Source organism: Talpa occidentalis, unplaced genomic scaffold (assembly GCF_014898055.3).
Source record: "Talpa occidentalis isolate TD23 unplaced genomic scaffold, MPIMG_talOcc4v2.1 talOcc4.13, whole genome shotgun sequence".
In the NCBI taxonomy this organism is placed as follows: Eukaryota; Metazoa; Chordata; class Mammalia; order Eulipotyphla; family Talpidae; genus Talpa; species Talpa occidentalis.
This window is the reverse complement of record NW_023601322.1, coordinates 23,608,537-23,628,616: the sequence shown is the minus strand read 5'-3', so window position 1 is coordinate 23,628,616 and position 20,080 is coordinate 23,608,537. Positions and strand designations below refer to the sequence as shown.

The window sequence follows — 20,080 nt, the reverse complement described above, 5'->3', positions numbered from 1 at the left end:
CAAAGCTCCCCCTACATTTCACTTAGAGTTTTGACATAGTGGCTAGACCTCAAGAGCAAACATTTCAAAAGGCCAAGACAGAACATGCAGAATTTTTAAGGCTCAACATCAGAATTTATAAGCATTAATTTTACTGTATAATACTGCTCCAAATAAAGGATAGGGCCAGTGGAGATTCAAGAAGATGGGGGAAAGAGTCTACCTCCTCCTTGAAGGGTAGTAAGGATACTACAGAATAGCATGTGGGATCTATCGTAACAGCTAATAATCTACTACAGGGCCACAGAGTTATTTTTGTTACATTTTAGAAAAGTCACATGCATCATTTATTTCTATAATTCTCAGTATGTACTTGGAAAAGCAACCATACTTGGTACTATTTATCCTCAGAGGAAAAAGACAGAACACATAAAACTGGCACTTACCTGGCGGAACTGTTCCAGGTCAATTTTGTTACCCACCAGCACCAGGGGAATTTCATAGGTGTGGCGGACCTGAAAAATGAGCTCTTTGAACTTGGCGGCCTCTTGGAATGATTGGCGGTCAGTGACAGAGTAGCAGATAATGAAACCTTCCCCACCTCTCATGTACTGCTCCCGCATGGCTGTGAATTCTGCCTGCAAAAAAAAGAGCAAAATTTTTATAGAATTTAAAATAGAGAAGCCAACATGTAATATTAAAAAAAAAAAAGGTAAAAGTAGACAAATAATGAGACTAAGTAGTTTGGATAGAAATTACTAGAAGCATGTTTATGAACTTTACATATAGAAAAACTATATAAAACCTAATAGTACCAAATTTTTAATTTTTCAGCATTGAGTTTTACTCATTAAAGATTTAAGATGTATTGGGAACATATATTAAGCAGATTTACTCATGAATTTTTAGGAATTATGTGTTGATTACCTTTGATTCTTGAATAACATGAGTTTGAATTATGAGTTCATTTATTTGTGGCTATTTTTTCCTATCTTGCAAGTTCTGTATTCAGAGATTCAACCCAAATCTATTATTAGTTGAATTTGTTGACGTAGAACTCAATACTACCACACACCAACTAAGAAAGACTTGAACATCCGTGGATTTGGGTTTCAAGCCAGATCCTGAAACCAATACTTGGGCAGTTGCAGTTGGAATTTTAACTACATTTGGAGTCAGTGCCCTGACCCCCATACTGTATATACTTTCAATGGTTGTCTACTTAATAACCTAATTTTTTACCAAATGAAAATATAAATTTGTATACTCCTAACGTTAAAACCTAAAGAATCGATCTCAAAAACGTAGACGCAAACTAGAGTTTAACTCTGTCTACCTTGTGAATGAAGGTAGGAAGCAACATGACTGATCCTAGACCTAGTGATATTGTTGTCTCTTAGATTTGTCTCACTGAGGGACATACACAGAAGGATCTTGGTTGCTGAGTCTTGGGTCTTTTCTACATTTTGTTGACTCTTCATTTTCTTTCCTCTCAGCTTTGAAAGATAATAATACCTTCTACAATATACAATTTGCCAACCTGGGAGATACCATTGTTATAACTTTTCATGTTATATCCCAATCTGAGCTACACTTCTGTGGTAATTAAAATTAAATATTTGCTCAGTCTGAAATATCTGTTTATCCACTATTGTTCTGAATCCATTGTTAAAATTACAAATGTTATTTAGAAAGATGCAATGGGTTACATGAAACTCAGACTCTGGCTATGGAACAAGCAATGCTGAAACACTGATTTGGGCAATTTATATGGTAAGTACTCAAAGAAAGAAGATTCATATGAGCTTGAACTATAATAGATAACTTTAAAGAAGATGTGAATTATTCGCCCAGGATTTACAACTACTCTATGAATTACTTTATTCAGAACGACTAAAATACCCTGTTCAGAGCAATTACCTAACAAATGAAAATCCAATTTAAACATTGATTTTTGAAGGAGGGCAGCATTTATACAGATTCAGGTTTTTTGGAAAAGTGAGATACCTAACAAAACCAGAGTAAGAAATTTAATAAGATACTGAATTGGTGAGGCAAGCTCTTATATAGTTTTTCCTCAATATGGAACAGATAAAACAATATAACTGCTTTCAACCAATTGTGTCACTATTTTCAATCAATCGTGTCACAGTTAAAAGAACTGGAGTTCAGAGAGAAAAGACTTTCTCAAGGACGGGATAGCCAGCTAATGTAGAGTTGATTTCAAGAATTCATGTACTCTGCCTAGCACTGGATCAGTTTATTTAGTATCAAGTGTTACTATAACTAAATTCTAAATTTTACCATGTAAGAGAAATGTACTAACATTGGAGAAAAATATCCCAGCCAACTTGTTTCTTCATCTCTATAACATGGCTGGATTATAAAATATTTGGGGTCCCTCATAGTTTTCACATTCTCTAGATTTAAAAACCGTATGTCTCAATCAGGATCTCATAGTTGATATGGATCAACTAGAGGAGTATGGCCTGAAATTGCTGATGTTTCCCAAACTTTTCATTATTTTTCAAATAGAAATGATCTTTAATGAAATAGAAATGGATTTGTTACATTAGCTATGCATTTATTATTGGAACAATAATAAAAATACAAACTACCTAAAGATTTATTTTACAACTTATAGTTAATTCTACTTGTCAATTATTTTGAGCTTTGTGATTATTTTTATCCAGCATTTACTGAAAGTAATACACATTCAAAACATCTGAAAAGAGTATGTGACATTTAGTTCTCTTTCCACCTCAAAATCCCAGTTGTCCTTCCCAAATGTATCACATTTAGTAGTTTCTTCATCCTTGCATAAAGCGTTTATGTATAAACAAGTTCAGATTTGCATTCTATCTTTATACAACTTTTAAACTCAAATGGGAAAATATATATATTTTTTACTTTAACCTTTAATTAAAATTTAACAGAAATATACCTTGCAGACAATTCCATATAAGCATATGTAAATATTGTTTATTATTTTCAATGGCTGTATCATAATTCCTTTTCATAAATAAGCATAATTATGTAACTAGTTATTTTTGAAAAGTACATTTAAATTTCCTTGTTTCCTTACTAACAATGCCACAATGTATATTCTTTAACATTCATTTCACACAGATTTATGTATACCTGATAAGCAGTACTGCTAGATCAAAAAAGAACACACACTTTACTTTTGAGAAATAGTGCCAATCGCACCAAAGACATTGTATTGCTGACACTTTTTCTAACTTCATATAAAACTGACATTTTTCCTTCCTTTTCCACCAATACCACTATGAAATTATTTTATTTTTAATAAAATTTAGGGTAAAATATTTTCATGCATTTATTTATGATTCATTGATATGTTTATTATTAATTTTTTCCTAGATAAGAATTTTATTTTGTGGTTAGAAATAAATATTTTTCAATTTTGAATGGGGGATATTTTAAAATTTCAACTGGAGATTGTTCTTTCTGAGACATAAAAAAATAATAACTATCTCAACAGTTCTACACCTTAGAGAAAAAAACAAATTTGAAAAAATTCAGTAACGTGTTAGAAGACAAAATACATAAAGGTAAAATCAGAGAATAGGGATGAATGAATGAGTTAATCAAATAGTTCTATTTAACCAGACCAAGTTACACATATATTCTATTAAAAATATACATATTAGGGCTTGCACCTGATCTGGAGTCCCCAAGTCCAAAGTTCCAAAACTAGCATTTTTTTTTTTAAAGAGCTTGCTAGTTGATTTTACTTTGCACCTATACCTAGGGTCGTGTAATTATGTGTGTAAGAGTCCTCTTTATGATCTGAAAACACAGAATCTGGGAGGCACAGTACATGGCTCCCAGACTATTCATTTCAAATGTATCCTCTGACAATTCACCTAACCCCACATTGTCTCCAATTTCAGCTTAGGCTAAGAGGCATTAGGACACATACTTACAGGTCTCACAGGGCTGAGAAAGGATCAAATGAGGGAACAGATGTAAGAGTGCTTTGATGGATTTTTTTAAAATGCAATGCAAATTAAGCCCATTATCTCTGGTACAAATCCAGCAAAATAGAACCTTCCACCAAGAAAACAAGCATGAGATTCTCTTTGAGCTGTTCTAAATAGAAATGCAGAAGTATTTCTCAAATATGCTTAATTAGAAAAATAGGCTTTTCATTTTCAAATAGGACCATCTTTACACCAATAAAACAGACACAATTAAGATATCACCATAAAACAGATACAGTTAAGGATACTTCCTCTCAGCTAACCTTATCCTGACCAGCTCTTTCATAGCATATATATGTGTGTGTATGCATGTTAAAGATGCACTGGAGACAGAGCAGAAGCTCCACAGTTATGTATCAACTTAATAATATATGATACTAAAATGACTTTATAAGGAAAAATACTGTGTTCAACACATTGCTTCCGTCTCCATTTACCCATGAATTAAAGATCCCTGTGCTTTATGTTCTGTGTGTATCCTGAATGTTAACATCTTCTTCATTTACTTCCTGCTATAAATGAAACTTGTTAGTTAATTATTCAGGAACATTACTAGATTCCATTTGCTATCCATGAGCAGCAAACTATCTATGAAACAAACTCACTGCACGAAACACACAAACATAAGCATTCCAAATATCTTGAAAGCTATTCTGGGTATAACACAGCAGCTGGATCAGTTTCCTTTGATATGCTTACTTCTATTAAAATAGTGACAATTCCCCTAATTTTGAAAAAAATTCAATATCACATCTCAATTTCTTGTCAAAGTATTTTGAGCAGGTGTTTGGAAACTTTGGGACTGAACCAGTTCTCCATTGCATTTAACTAGTGGTGTTGTCACATGAACACACTTGCACTAAGAACATAATGGCCTTTCCTGGTACAACACATACATCTCATCACCTATACTGGTTGCCATACTCATGATAACCACATCCCACATAAAATTTATCCTTCTAGTAAAAAGAACTAAAACAAATAAAGGAAATATAGAGTCACACACCTAAATAATACTATGCCAAGTGGTAGGATTGAAACAGTAGTGTAAAAAACGCATGGCCCTGCATGAGTTGGAGAGACACAAAGAGATCGGGCTATAACAAATGAAGAGCAATTAAGTGCTAAATGAACCATGAGAGTTCAGAGAAGGGCAAAAGCTATTCGCAGGAGGAAAGCAAAGAGGACTTGGTAGAGGAAATGAAATGTGATATTTACTTGTGAAAAGCTCCTCAACTTTCATGCAACCCACTTCCAAAGGTTATGTAAATCCACCCTCAAACAACCACTTACAGTCTAAATTCCACATTTGCATGGTAGTTAAACATCTGGGGCCTGCAATTCAGTTTTTAGAGATTTTCAGGAGAGGGATACTGTTGTTGATTGTGTTTTATATTTTAAAATAAAGAATAACAATATGGGGCTTTCCTGGTGGCACAAGGGGTTAAGACACAACCTATGAAGCTGTCCACAGCCTCTGCAGCACTAGTTCAGCTCCCTGCTGGCCAGGGAGCAAGCCACATAGCACAGCAGACCTCTCCTGACTTTGCCCGCTGCTCCCCTAAGCAGTGTACTTCGGTCGATCTGCCTGTTCTGTTCCCCACTCTGTCTCTGGTGAATCCTCTCACCCCCCACACTTCTGGCCTGTACCCCAGCCCTTGTATCCATAAATAAATAAATCTTTTAAAAAAAGAATAAAAATATGATAAAAATAATGAAAGTAAAGTTATCCTAATAAATGTAAAATCTGCAAAATGGAAATCTCTACGTGTGGTAGTTCATTTTCAAACTGATGTCAGAAGTATGTTCAAAAAAATATAAATTAAAAAAAGGTTTTTATAAATACTGATAACATGCTGAAAGGAAAAGGAAAATATAAGAATACTATTGGAGTTTTAAGAGAATATAACTATCTCCATCATTATAAATTTATCTATCATCTGTTTTTCAATATTTGACACTCATACTTATGAATGCATTATTATATCATGGAATAAGGCCTCATTCATCAAATATTTATTGAGTATTTACTATGTGATGGGCATGTAAGATTTGAGATGGCTTAAAATAATACATAATAAAACAAAAAAATATGGCAAAGAACGGATGGAAATTACAACATCAACACTAGGATCAAGTGAAAACACAGTCTGACCTGGTAATTTGACTCAACTTCTAGACAACCTCAACTACAATGGACACATGATCAATTACTTCACTTTTATGGTCAATAACAACAACATACTAATATGTCAGGTGACACAAATCTCTCCCGGAGCACATATTGCTGAAAGCAATTTCTTTTATAAGATTTCAGATAAGGGACAATATCCTCAATGTCAATAGGCCTTGGAGTGACAGATTACCTAAGAGTAAATCTGATTATATTTTCCAATGTAAGGTTTACAGAACATTTTTGTAAACTTACTCGATGATATTACTATAAGATTCCAAAAAAGATAACAGAAAGGTTGTTTCATAGAAAATAAAACAGCATGTTAAGATTGAGGATGTTGGTTAAAATCCTTTAATTTTAGTGCTGAAGGAAAAAAAAACCTGGGAAGTCTTGATTCTAATATGATATTGAACCCTGGAAGACACCGACACCAGCAATCTACCTAGAAGGCAGATGACTCCAGTGAAGCTCTTACCTTAATACAACTCAAAATAAATGCTGAAGTTGCAATGCAGGGCTAACTATATTATTCACAGAGCCCAGGACAAAATGAAAATGTGTGATCTTTCTTCAAAATTGATAATTTTAAGACAGCAAAAGCAGAACATTAAACCAACTAGGGGCCCCTCTGTGCAACAAAACAAATTTCAGGCCCATACAGACAGTTGCACTGGCATGGTATAACCACAAAACAGCAGCCAAGAGCACATATGACAAGAATTCTAAAGAGCAGCTTTCGAGGAAGGTCTCCAGGAGGGCAGTGGCAATTATGCTCAGATGTCTCAGATGTCAGGGCACTTCTAACACTTCCCAACCCCCATGAAAGACACTAGCTGAACACTGATGGGTGTCTCAGATAGCAGAAATATGGGCTTGAAGAAAAGGGAGAGGCAGATGGTGCACAACTCCCATGGATGCTTCAGGTGGGAAATAAGGCTACACAAAGTAGTCTGAGTGAGGTCTAGTGAACAAGCATCCTCCTGTTAGTGAAGTCATAGTACTGAAAACCCTGACAACCAGATTTTGCATTTGACATGACAGTAAACCAAGAACTCAAGAGAATTTTCTCAGGAGAAAAGTAACTTACAATCCTGTTTCAGTAGGCTTGGTCTGACAATAATGGGGATAATAGAGGAAAAAAAAAAAGAGGTTGAAGGCAGAGAAAACACCTTTAAGGCTTCTTGTAGTAATTCTGAAGAGAGTTTCCATGGAGAAGCAATATGTAAACATACTGTAAAATGTCCTGGGTATTCTACTGCTGGTTGAGCAGGCAAGAGAGTAAAGCTATCTTCACAATATGCTGCCTGAAAAGTAAAGTCAGTCTTTTCAAATAAGAAATTATTTTACAGTGGGGACCCAGTCAGTTTTGTTTCTTTCCAGTATATCACAAGAAAGGAGAAAAAAAATTAAATCCTGAATTGCCTTCCTGCAGTATCAGCATGCATTTAGGTGCAGATAACTTAGAACTAGAAGCCCCCACTATCAAGAATCATTATGTTATCAATGTCACACTGTTCTTAACCTATAATAAACTAAATTCAAACCTGTTTTTATTGGGACAGTTCTCACAGAGTTAATCTGTAGGTCTGCTTCCTGGGTTAAAATCCTCACTTTGATTATCCAATAAACACTAAGTACTGTTGAGACTTTATTTTGAGCTAACAAATAGGAAAAAAAAAAAAAAAAAAAAACCTTGAAAGGTTACAGTAGAAAGGGATTGGAAAAAGAAAGGTTTCTAATTTCTCAAGAAAGTAGACTCAATGACCAATAGTTTGGGCATAAGAGATAAGAGAACAGGAAATGGAAAAATGCTATTGATGGTTCAATTGTACTAGGGATTACATTGGAATTTTGCACATGACTTACCTTCGTGGTATATATTATTAAGACCAATTTAGTATGAAAAAAAGAAATCAAACAATAGATATAATAAATTATGTGACCAAGCTCATACAGATTTTCCTTGTCTAGTTAAAGCCAGCACTAGATCCCTAGAAGGAAGTGTCCATAGGTAACTCGAAATAGGGGTTATGTGAAAGAATAAGTTCTGAATGGGGAGGGAGAGGGGCTGAGCCTCAATCAGGGCACAAGTATTTTAGACCAACTATAGGAACAGAAATTGGTATGTAAAGTTAAACTGGATCCATTTTGAGGGACAGGAGTTGTTTTGCCACTTTTTCTTTTTTTTTTTGAAATCTGGAGATTAGTTTCATTGAGATTATATTATGAAAATAGATTTTGATAATGGTCCTCTACTTGTGTTTCCTCTTGAAAAACCTGCTCAGTACTGAACAGCTCCATGTTTTGGCGCTTAGAGTTCTCTTTGTATTGTAAGTTATGTGCTTTGTTCTTATTCCCATCACTAAGCTGTAAAGTACCTAGGTAAGGGGCCTGCCTGGTGGCGCAGCAGGTTGAGCGCAGTGCTGTGAAGCTGTCCTCAGCCTCTGCAGCACTGGTTCGATTCCTGGCCGGCCAGGGAGATATCCACATGCTATGGCAGACCTCTCCTGTCTCGCCTTCTGCTCCCCTTAGCAGTGTATTTCAGTCCATTTGCCTCTTCTGCCCCCTACTCTGTCGCTGGTGAATCCTCTCACCCTCCTGCACCTCTGGCCTGTACTCCTGTCCTTGTATAAAAATAAAATAAATCTTTTTTAAAAAAAGTACCTAGATAAGGACTATTCAGTATTATATTATCCAAAGCACTAGGGGAGGTACCTAGATCAGAGCCGGATAGATAATTATGTTACCATTTGGTTAATCACTTATGTTAGGCTAAAAGTCTTCAAGTAATGTTGCCATTTCCTAGATGATACAGTTAAAGGAGAGTGAAATTTGGATGCTGGAAGATGGAGATACAAGGAAAAGAGAATCAAATCTCTAAACTTAATAGATAAAGCTTTCAGTTATTTGCTGATCCCCACACATGTAAAGTGAAGTCTAGATTAACTTGTGGGTAAATGTTTATCCCACTTAGATCTGCATCAGCCAAAAAGCAATTCAATGTTCCTTGTTCCATTCTCCATTTCAGTCATTCAATCATTTGTCTTATTCTAAGGGACAAAGGATGAATCTTAGTCTTTGGGGGCATCTAATTTCTTTCCTTATAGAGCATGTTTTTTCTGTCTGTTTGACTTTTACTTCCTTAAATACTTAAAGTTTCATGACTACCTCTGGTTGTACAAATCCACTTAAAGATATTTCTTATCACAGCTGGCTTCCTAGTTTATTCCTGGAGGTCACTCATACTGGGAGCTGTTTTCCTGCTGATAAAACCTACAGGAAGGCATCTTGGAAGAAGGCGGTATGACTGTGTTATCAAACAATTTCATCCATTGCATTTTAGCCATCCCCAGTGCAATGCTGATAGGATGAAACCAATAAAAATAGTGAATAATAAATCCCACATGACAAAATTGCATTTGTTAAGTGACTTAGAGTACATGATAGTCTATTATAAAAAAGTATATATGGCATATATATATATAATTGCTCTAAAAAGTCTACCATACAAAGTAATTTATATTTCTATTGATAGAATGGGGAAAATTATGAATTGGTCCTCCTACTTTGGTAAAAACTAAATTATTTTATTTGTTACCATTTAGATTAACCCGTATTCAGATCACCCTAGAGTTTTAGAGTAATACTGAGAAGTCAGCACTTCCTCGCTATACAAATGAACAAACTGATGAGCAGAAAAGATAAATACCAGAACTACAACAATTCTTTCTTTGACCAAATTCTACTTTGATTCCCCTGAACCTTTCCACTACATGTTGACTTTTGGAATTCTGTGTTTGTCTCTTCATTGTTTAGTTTTAGTAAGAATTTTATTGTGGTTTAATCAGAATACCCCATATTTCTATCTCATCATCTTGATTGAAGTGGGTTCCTCAAACTCCAGCATCCTGAGAATGGCTGGTCATTCCTGCCTGACCTCGGGAAGAATCCTACTAGGTAGGTTTATCCAGTATCTGCCCCCCTTATCTTTGATGTTTCCTCTTAATAATTTTCTATCTATGAATCCCTAACTAACTTGCTCCTTGGTTGTAATTGACATTTGCCCATGCTACTTAGAAACTCAAACTGATTCTACACTGAGATCTATTTTCCCTATTGTAATAGTACTGAATAAAATATGTTTTACAGCATTTTAACTGTTGTCCAGTTCTTTTTTCCTTTTTTTTTTTTTTTTAGCCACCGTCAGCAGAGATTACAGAGTCCTAAACCATGTAAACTGCTGCATATACCTTTCCTTTGTTTAGTTACAGTCTCCTGAGTGGATGTTCTAAATCCTGATTCCCTCCCTCCCCCCATCAATTCATAATTTATTTCCTGTACCACTAATCTTTAAGCACTACATTCATTATGCAATTCTTCTACCTTCAAATGTCCAATGGCTATCCATTCGCTTCCACATCAAATCTATACTTATCTGCCTGGTTTTAAGACCCTATAAAATTTGATACTATACTTTATATCCAGCTTTATCTCCAATTAATCCTGACTACATGCTCTAATAGGGTCATTTCTCTCATGGCTCTATCATACGAGTTTTGTCTCCTTTAACCATCATGCTTTCCTACATGTTATTCTCTATATTTGAACTTTTCTATTTAATAGGCAATTTAGTGATTAACAGCTGCAACTCTTATTCTGCAGATGAGAAAATCTGGGCCCAGAAATATAGTGATGATATCACTTTCTCATTGCTAATTAAAACACAGCTAGGCCAGAAGCCCCAGTCTTTTTTTTTTAAACTTTGGGTGGGAAGTCATCCTTCCTCTTCAGTGAACTTAACTGTACATATGCAACAGTCAATTATTTCTTATTTTTTTTTAAACACATTTTTTTTTTTATTTATAGAGGCATGTTTTTATTTATTTATTTATTTGTTTGTTTGTTTTGTTTATACATGCACTGGGTACAGTCAGAAGCGCGGGAGGGCGAGAGAATTCACCAGAGCCAGAGCGGGGAGCAGAGCAGGCAGAAGGACTGAAGTACACTGCTGAGGGGAGCAGCGGGTGGCAGGAGAGGTCTGCACGCCATGTGGGACCCTCCTCCGGTGGCCGGGGAGCAGCTGGGGATCGAACCGCTGCGCCGCAGAGGTCGCCGGCAGCTTCGCAACCCAGCGCTCAACCGCTGCGCCACCGGGGAGGCCCAATTATTTCTTCTTATAGGAAGCAATGCCTAACAAACCCAGTGCTTATCAAGAATTAGTCTGTGTGATATGTTTTCATTATTCATGACCCCTAAAAATCAACAGTTAATTCAATCTTTTCCATTAAGTGAGTTAGAGTTGTGTCATCTAGATTTTAAACAGGAATCAGCATCAACATTTTAATGTTTATATTGGCCAGCATATCTTGCATATATGGAAACAAATTGCTACTGTTTAGATAAATGTCAGTTCAGATCATTAAACTGTTAACTTTTTCTATAGACAATGTGAATGTTCTAGAGATCTCTAACACTGTAGTAGGACTTTGTGAGAATATGTAATATTCTTTTATGGATCATTTTCTTAGTTGAAATTAAAATGCTTGTGACTTTTAAATAAATTGTCTGTACAACCAAATTCAGAAATTTTGTCATCAATATTTCTCTTTAAAAAAAAAAAAGTAGTTAAAGGGGACTTCCCTGGTGGCGCAAGGGGTTAAGACACAGCACTATCAAGCTATCCACAGAAACTGAAGCACAAATTTGATCCCCCACCAGGGAGGTGACCCACATGGCACAGCAGACCTCACCTGACTCGCCCCCTGCTCCACTCAGCAGTGTATTTCAGCCAATCTGCCTGTTCTGTTCCCCACTCTGTCTCTAGTGAATCCTCTCACCCCCCCAAACCTCTGGCCTGTACCCAGTACTCATATGCATAAATAAATAAATCTTTTAAAAAATAGTTAAGGCTACATAAAATTATTTACCCATTATTTCAACTTCTTGCAGTAACAGTTACCAAATAATGTTTAGAAAAAATAATTGTGCTTCACTAAACTATTAAGACTCAGTGTGTTCCTCAATAACAAAAAAAAAAAATTAGTATTAATTTGGTAATTTTAGAATAATTTTCATCTAGTTATTTATAACTTTGAAACATATTTAATTATAAATATTCCAAAGGCAGACTTATAGCATAAGGTTAAAGTAAAAAAACAAAAAATAAGATACCAGGGGAAAAATATGAGGGAAAACAGCCTTTCTTTTATTTTTAATCATGTTTTATTGAGGTAGGAAAAAATGAGTTTTAAAACTATCAAGGTTGGTTACTGTCATGGTGTTTGTGAAATGCCCCAAAGTGGATTCAATTGAGATAATAGGCCTCATGAATTGTTAAGAATACTTGTAAATAATTCTTATGAGTTACAATGGAAGTCAATAAAATAAATAAGCTTAAATATCATGGAGGCTTTATAATTTTTTAAATGAACTTTGGTGCCCAGAACATATAAAATTGTGAAGCATTTTCTGAAACCACCTCTATTGTAGTAATATCTAAAGTCCAGTAATTTGCCATTTACGATAGTAGACAGTTTCTTCATCTTCTGTCCCTTCAAGTACAGGTATAATCTGAAAATACTTTTAATATCTAAAATTTTACTTGATAACAAAATGGTATACTAAGTTTCTAGGTTAAAGTTGAAAGTGAAAAATAAAGACTTCCTAATGGAGTCTTGAGAACCTTCAAATACCAAGTCATCAACATATTAAAAAAAAAAAAAGTAAAAGTGAGTCACAGGAAGTTATCAGGGTAATTAAATAAAGTGACACCCTCTTTCCCCCCTTAGTAAGTTTTTTTATCTTTGCTCAAAACCCTCTGATCCCTTAAAGGAAGGTAGAAGACTTACTTAGCAGCTACTCTGGTGTGGATACTGGGGCCTCAAGAAGAGGAGCAAAGCAAATGCTGAGATGATTCCAAACTAATTCACAATGCAGTAGAGCAAGGGCAGCTGGGCATGAATGAGATGGGAAATGTACTGACAGAACCAAAGATCTCTTTCCTTGCTTGTGGCTTTCTGCTGCCTGCAAGTCTTTCAGACTTCAACATATACTGATATTTCATGTCTGCTTAAGTACCATGATGCCCAGGACTGATCTTTCATAACTATTAGAGTTTGTCATTACAGTTGCCAGAACAACTCAAAGATCCATAATGGCAGGGGACTTATCTAGTGTGTCCATCCTTATGTAACCATCACACAGTGTCTGATGTATATTAGACATATCATGATTAAGAAAAAAGAGCTTTTAAATTATATTATCAGCTGATGAAGCTGTCAGGACGCATGACCTTCCATTCCTGAAGTAGAACCCACATCTCTAGTCACAATGGACAATGTGGAGGAGGTTCCATTTAAGTATTTGAAATAAGAGGGTTTTTTTTTTTTTTTTACTTTTTTAATCCAGGATATTCAAATGTAACCACTCAGAAATTTTAACATAAAAAAGCAGACTTATTTTTTTTCTAATCTCTCAACACTTTTCCTAATGCCTCATTTCTGATTGCTGTCTCTCCTGAGCTTTCACACTTAGAACATCACTTTAATATTTATAATTATATGTTCTCCTATGTGAATTGCAGTACTATTTACAATATCCAAAAGATAGAACCAAAGAAACAACAAAAGCACCCAACAACAAATAAGTGGATTAAGAAGTGGTAAATATACACAATGGATACTACTCAGCTGAAAGAAATTTTGCCATTTTTAATGTGGATATAACTGGAAATTACATTAAGTGAAGTCAGAAGGAGAAAGTCAAATACCGGATGACTTCACTCATACATGGAATATAGAGAAATAAAACAGTCAAAAGTAAACCAAAACAAACCCTAGAAATCTGACTGTAGAAAGGCGGCTTCTAGAGGACAAAGGTAGGAGGAGGGAAGCAAAGAGGGTGGGCACAGACTATAATGGAGGATCATGAGTATTTGGGTGGTGGGTGTGCTGTGGTTACATACACGTGAAGAGATGTGAATCCATACCCATAAGTCATATATAGTATTGTAAACCAACACTACTTAATAAAAGTATAATAAAAAGTATAAATTCTAACATATAGCAGTTTTGTTTCTCCAACTCCACACGTGGGTCAGCATATAGGCATTATGATAAAGAGACTATGACTTGAGAGTCCCATAAACATGACTTTGAATTTGTAGGACAAGTTTCTTCATTTCTTTGCTAATCTGTTTCCTCATCTGGAATATGGAAGTCTCAATGCCTCTATACCACCACCAAAGTGGAAATATATAGGAAAGATGTTTCACACTATGTTTCATTTCAAAATGGTTTGCCAGTGGAGAATACTAGCTCTACCTCCATCTTTTTCTATCCTCATAAAAACCAAAGTAATAAACCTTAATTACAACTTTTTATTACTGAATAATTTGTTTGCCAATTTTGTTTGGCAAAGTCCTTGAAACTACGTCTGTTGTCAGTGCCTCTAGGGAGAACGCTGTTATCAGAGTGAACCTAAAATTATGTTTTATGGTACTTGAACTTCAGAGGTTTTTCAGAGAAGCTGACAAAGAGGACAGTAAGAACTTGTCTCTGGAAAGGACTAGAGTCAAAATAAGGGGAGATGCAATTGTATGGGGAACATAACCATAATGAAAATGCATACATTGTGCAAAAATGAAAAATGATGTAAGAATTATATAAAATATTAAAAAAAGAACTTGTCTCTGTTAGCAGTACTATGGCAAGTAGACTGGCATGAATGGAGTAAAATTAAGTAGGAGATGTGCTCTGGAGAACATAAAATCCATCTGCAAAGCTGATTTAGTTATCGCCAAACCACAAAGCTTCCTACTCCACATATTTCAATCTAGATTGAATCGAAGAGTAAATAAGACATGGATGGAATATTTCAGGGAGTTACATAAATTTGCAAACATATAAAAATGCATTGGGGAAAAATTATTAAAAATTATCAGATTAATGAACCAAGGAAACAGTAATTATGACCATTTAAAAGAGGTAATAAGTAACACACTTTAGAAGACAAGGAATTGGTGCTGGTTATTTGAGAAGCTCAGGTACAGAGTATGTTAATGAGTGGGTGTCTTCAAATATGAGTTTTCAAGATCTGGTACCTAACAGAGATAATATGATTGATGTGCGCTAAAAAAGACAAATATATATATATATATATATATATATATATATATATATATAGCAATTATGCTCTATTTGACACAATAGATGTTTGAAATTCCTATTTGAAAGTTATAAATGAGGAAGAGATACTGTATTGAGCATGACTGAGAGGGGATGATATTGGGATAAGAATGAGAGAAAAGAAAAACAAGGACACTGAAAGCAACATAGGCAGAAAAGCTGATGATAGAAATGCCAGTCCCAAAGATATTTGCAACAGTGACTAAGTTCGAGTTCATGTATTTCGTGAGATTTCTGTCCTACATGGGGAAGAAAAAAAATAAATATAGCATAAGACTTTCCTAATTTCCATGATTCAGTAGAGTAACATAATTGCTAGGTATTTACAAAATTTGCAATGTCTTCTTTCTCTCCCTTAAAAACATCATCCTTCAGAACTGCTGAAGGAAGAATTAATAAGGGGACCAAGTTTCACCTTAAAGGCACTTTCAGAGAGAATAGCAAAATGCTCCAATTTCAGAATTTAGCATTATTAACTGAAGAATTCCAAATATGAAAAATATTTATATTTAGGCAAAAACAATCAAACATTAACCTACTATGATAAAATAGGATCTACTCTCATAATGGACTACTTCTGAGTTGCTTAGATTAAATAAAACTTCTGACAACTGGGATATTATGATTTAGTCTTTCAGGACATAAGCAAATATGATTTGCAAGTATGAAATCTATCATAGAATAACAGTTGGCAAGGGCCTCCCCGGTGGCACAGCGGTTGAGCGCTCGGCTGCAAAGCTGCCCGCAGCCTCTGCAGCGCTGGTTCGATCCCCGGCCACCGGTGAGGGTCCCATATGGTACGCAGACCTCTCCTGCCACCCGCTGCTCCCCTCAGCAGTGTCCTCCGTCTGTCTGCCTGTTCTGCTACCTGCTCTGGCTCTGGTGAATTCTCTCACCCTTCCGCGCTATTGACTGTACCCAGAGCTTGTATAAATAAATAAATAAATCTTAAAAAAAAAAAAAAAAAAGAAGAAAGAATAACAGTTGGCAAGAGGTCAGGGCAGGGGGGATATTGAATATGTAGTTCTGGAGTCAGAGGGGCCTGGGATTGAATTTTGACTATCTTTATAGCTTGCTAGGACCCTGCTTTTTCCTCTGTAAAATATGCCATGCAGAAGTGTACCTCTTAAGATTATTGTAAAGGACACAGGAATAAAAAAAAAGTTCTGTGAGTATTTCTCCCATAAAATATTTCCAAGAGTTCCTGGGACATAGTAAGGCTAAATACATCTTAACAAGTAACACTGCTTCCCTACTAGGTCCGTTTCCTTTGCTTAACCCAAACTAGAGCAAAGCTCTACTTGTCCTAAGTGGTCAGAAATGGGATGCAGAATTGGCAATTAGGATTTACCCCTTTCAATTACCTATTTCAGGCTTACCCTGTTATAAAGAAGCCTAAAGTCACAGATAATTTCTGACAAAAGGAAGTTTACTTATTCCCCAAATTATTTATTAAAGCTTAATCCACTATTGCTAAGAGAAAATACCTGTTTCAAATTTTATTTTATTTCATATTGACTAGAAATGCTTGTTCTTTATTTTTTTTAATCTACTAAAGTGGCATTAATATTCACAAAAAAATGGAAGGTCAAGCCTACTTAAAAATTACTATGTCTCCCTGGTAACCTAGGGGTTAAGTCTCAATGCTATCACTGCTACAGCCTGAATTTGACACCTAGCCAGGGAGCTAACCCACATGGTGCAGCATACCTCTACTGTCTTGCCTGCTGCTCCCCTTAGCAGTGTATTTCAGTAAAATCCACCTGCTGTGCTCCACATTCTGTCTCTGGTGAATCCTCTCACCTTCCCCACATCAAGCTGCACCTCTGGCCTACACCCCTGTTCTACACACACACACACACACACACACAAAACAACAAAATTATTTCTTCCAATACTATGTTAGAAAACTTTATGACCTTTGCTAGTTTAAAGAAAATTGAAAACAATTTTTAAAATTTCATTAAAGTAAAATAATTTGAATGTAATGACAAGAGCCAGAAGAACTTGACAGGATTTCATAAAATCTCCATGGAGATTGCAGTAATCTGACCATTCTCTTTTCTACCTTAAAGCAGGTTTTAGAGGGTTAAATCATATAGATTACTCTGCAAAAAGGAGACCAACACTGGTTTTAAATTACTTGTGCAAGTTAATTTAACTGAGCCTGAATGATAATGAGTCAGGAAAACTACATTTTAATGCCTTCTGCATTTGCCTAGGTGGCCCCTGAGCTTCAAATTCCCTGTTCATTCCCCAAATTTCAGTTCAAATGTTGCGGGTCAATAGTTGTAAAACTTCCCAATTGCCTAGGTGTGGATGCTGAAATATAGATGAGGATGCAGGGGCTGGGAAGGCGTAGTAAGTCCAAGTGCTTTGGGGAAGGGTGGTGGTCTACAGGGAGAGGAGGCAAGTGTTCTAAGTGCTCACCAGCCGCCCAAAGCAGGCAAATCCTCAAAAATGGAAAGGAAGGGGCTGCTTGGAAAGATGACTTGTCAGCAACTGCTCATGCTTCTCTCAGGAAAACATGCTAGCATTATCCATACTTCCGTGGGGGGTGGACATCTTAGTTCTGGCTAGAGAGCTACTCAGCTGACAGGAGGGTCAAATGCTAATTAACGTGGACTGTAAAATAGAGTATGGTTCCCTAACTTCCTATTTTCCTGAGAACAAAATAATAAATCTTTTATTCAAAAGCAAAATAAATGTCACAGGTCACACCTCAAACTTCCAAAGTAGAAATGATTGTTGATTTTCAAAGCCACACACATTTATATGTGCATTATATACAAATACGTATTACTTTTCTCTTGTATTCTATATGACTATCCACACACATACACTCATATAGCCACATACATTAAAAAAAAAAATCTGTTCTAAATTCTTTACTGCATGGTGGGCTGTCTGATAAGGTACCTGCACACTGAAATTAGTAGGTCCTTTACCATTTGGTAAAGGAACAGAGAATCATACTTTATACAAATTTTTTAACATCTCTATATGGACTTTCAATACATCAGCATTGAAAGGTAGCAAGGAAGCCCAGTGTATAAGTTTGGAAAATGGAGCTCAGTAGTCATTACTTTCACCAAATACATGTAGTGAGTGAATGGATGTATTTGATTTTGATTTTAACTCCAGCTGATGGTAATTCTGGTGCCCTTCCCACAGTACCACACTGGTAAATTTGCTAACTTACAACAATGCCATTTGTTTTATCATACAAAACCCCACTAGTCTAAGACTTTAAATGCAACATCCATTTCTGATTGTATAAACCAGGGTCCTATTTATTTCTATTTTATATCTTGGAAAATTGTGTTTATTCTGTCACACTTGACACTCAGACATGAACAACATATATGGTTTACTGACATTATTCAGCAGAAGGGAAGTTTTAAACCACATCTAAGTGAGAGAAGGAATCATTTGATCTTGAATGTAGCGAAAGGCTATCCAGACTAAGGCTTTATGGAAGAGAAATGAGCAAGTGGTATGTATCATTTTAAGCAGATTTGCATGACTGGAGCCAAGAGCTTCTGTCAAGAAAGAAAATAGACTGGCAACAGATAGAATAGAGATAGGAAACTGTCAAGATGGCATGATTTGAGGGACACTGAGAACCATTTCCTTGCGTAAAATTACTTTTCCTACCGACCTCTATCCTCTCCCATTACTTATTTTCCCGAGTAAGAGCAACACAACTCTGTTCAGAGCAAGTACATTTTCTAGAAGGGATGAAATTTCATTGTTTGCAGCTCATGGGCATAACATGAAGTGGTTGATTAGAACAGTGTAATGCAAAAGATGATGAATTTTTTAAAACAGTGCAAGTACCTTTCACAAATTCCCAGTAGCTGGCAAAACCACCAGAAGATGAACACGTAATAACTTCAAGCAGCCTTTAGATGAGGTCACTCTAAACCCTGAGGATTTCTGCTCCCACAACATGCCCTGCAACCCACAGGTGACCAGGAGCCTGTTACTAGCGGACAGGAGTCCACCTGGGGAGCTCCAAGTGTAAGATCCAAATTGGAAGCAACAAATGGGGGCTCATTTGGTGGGACAAAAGTGTGTGTGTGCTGGTTGCCTTCACTGCTTGACTGTTCAGATATTTGCCAGGTTTAGCTAGGCAGTGGAATTAAGACCAGGAAAGTTGTTACCAAAAGAAATAATTGGTTTCTAAAGTCGCCTTTGCTTGGGTGGAAATTGTGTCAGTTACGTGGGAAATTCAACACCTTGCACAGGCGTGTGGTCAAGGGGAGGAGGGTGGAGAGGAGTGGCTGAATATGGGTTCCTCACCTCCCCTCAAAACCAGGGGACCCCAGGAACCCAGCTCCGAATTTGAAGGAGACAGCTTCCCTAACAGAACCTGGCACCCCACCTCACGTGAGTGTCTGGATTTAATTCTTATCCAGTAAACAGCCATCCCTGAAGCCAGGGAGGGCTCTGCAGGGTTGAGCAGTCCTGGACTGGGTGTGGAGCCCAGAGTCGATGCCTTGTTAAGGAATGCGCTTCTGGCCCAGAAGTCAGTTTTGAGTTTGTGAGCTCCAGGTTTGATGCCTTAAATTTGTGTGCTGGTGCTAGAGTATGAGGAGGACGTAACCCCACAAGAGCTGGAGTAAGGACTTACTCGCCACAGTGTCCCTGGAGTTTAAAGTGAGAAAGTCTGTTAAGTGCTCCTCTAAATAGTCTGCCCCCGCCTCAAAACTCCAAGCCCTCAGAATCAT

At 36.3% G+C, this 20,080-nt stretch overlaps 1 protein-coding gene across 6 annotated transcripts in view; it reads right to left on the bottom strand.

Moving 5' to 3' along the window:
* RIT2 (Ras like without CAAX 2) overlaps positions 1 to 20,080 on the bottom strand; it is a 460,431-nt gene that overhangs the window by 165,142 nt on the left and 275,209 nt on the right. For all 6 annotated transcript variants that reach the window (XM_054694077.1, XM_054694078.1, XM_054694079.1 and 3 more), the window contains one exon: positions 426 to 617. In XM_054694077.1, coding sequence (XP_054550052.1) covers positions 426 to 617 — 192 coding nt within the window. The remainder of the gene's footprint in view (positions 1 to 425; positions 618 to 20,080) is intronic.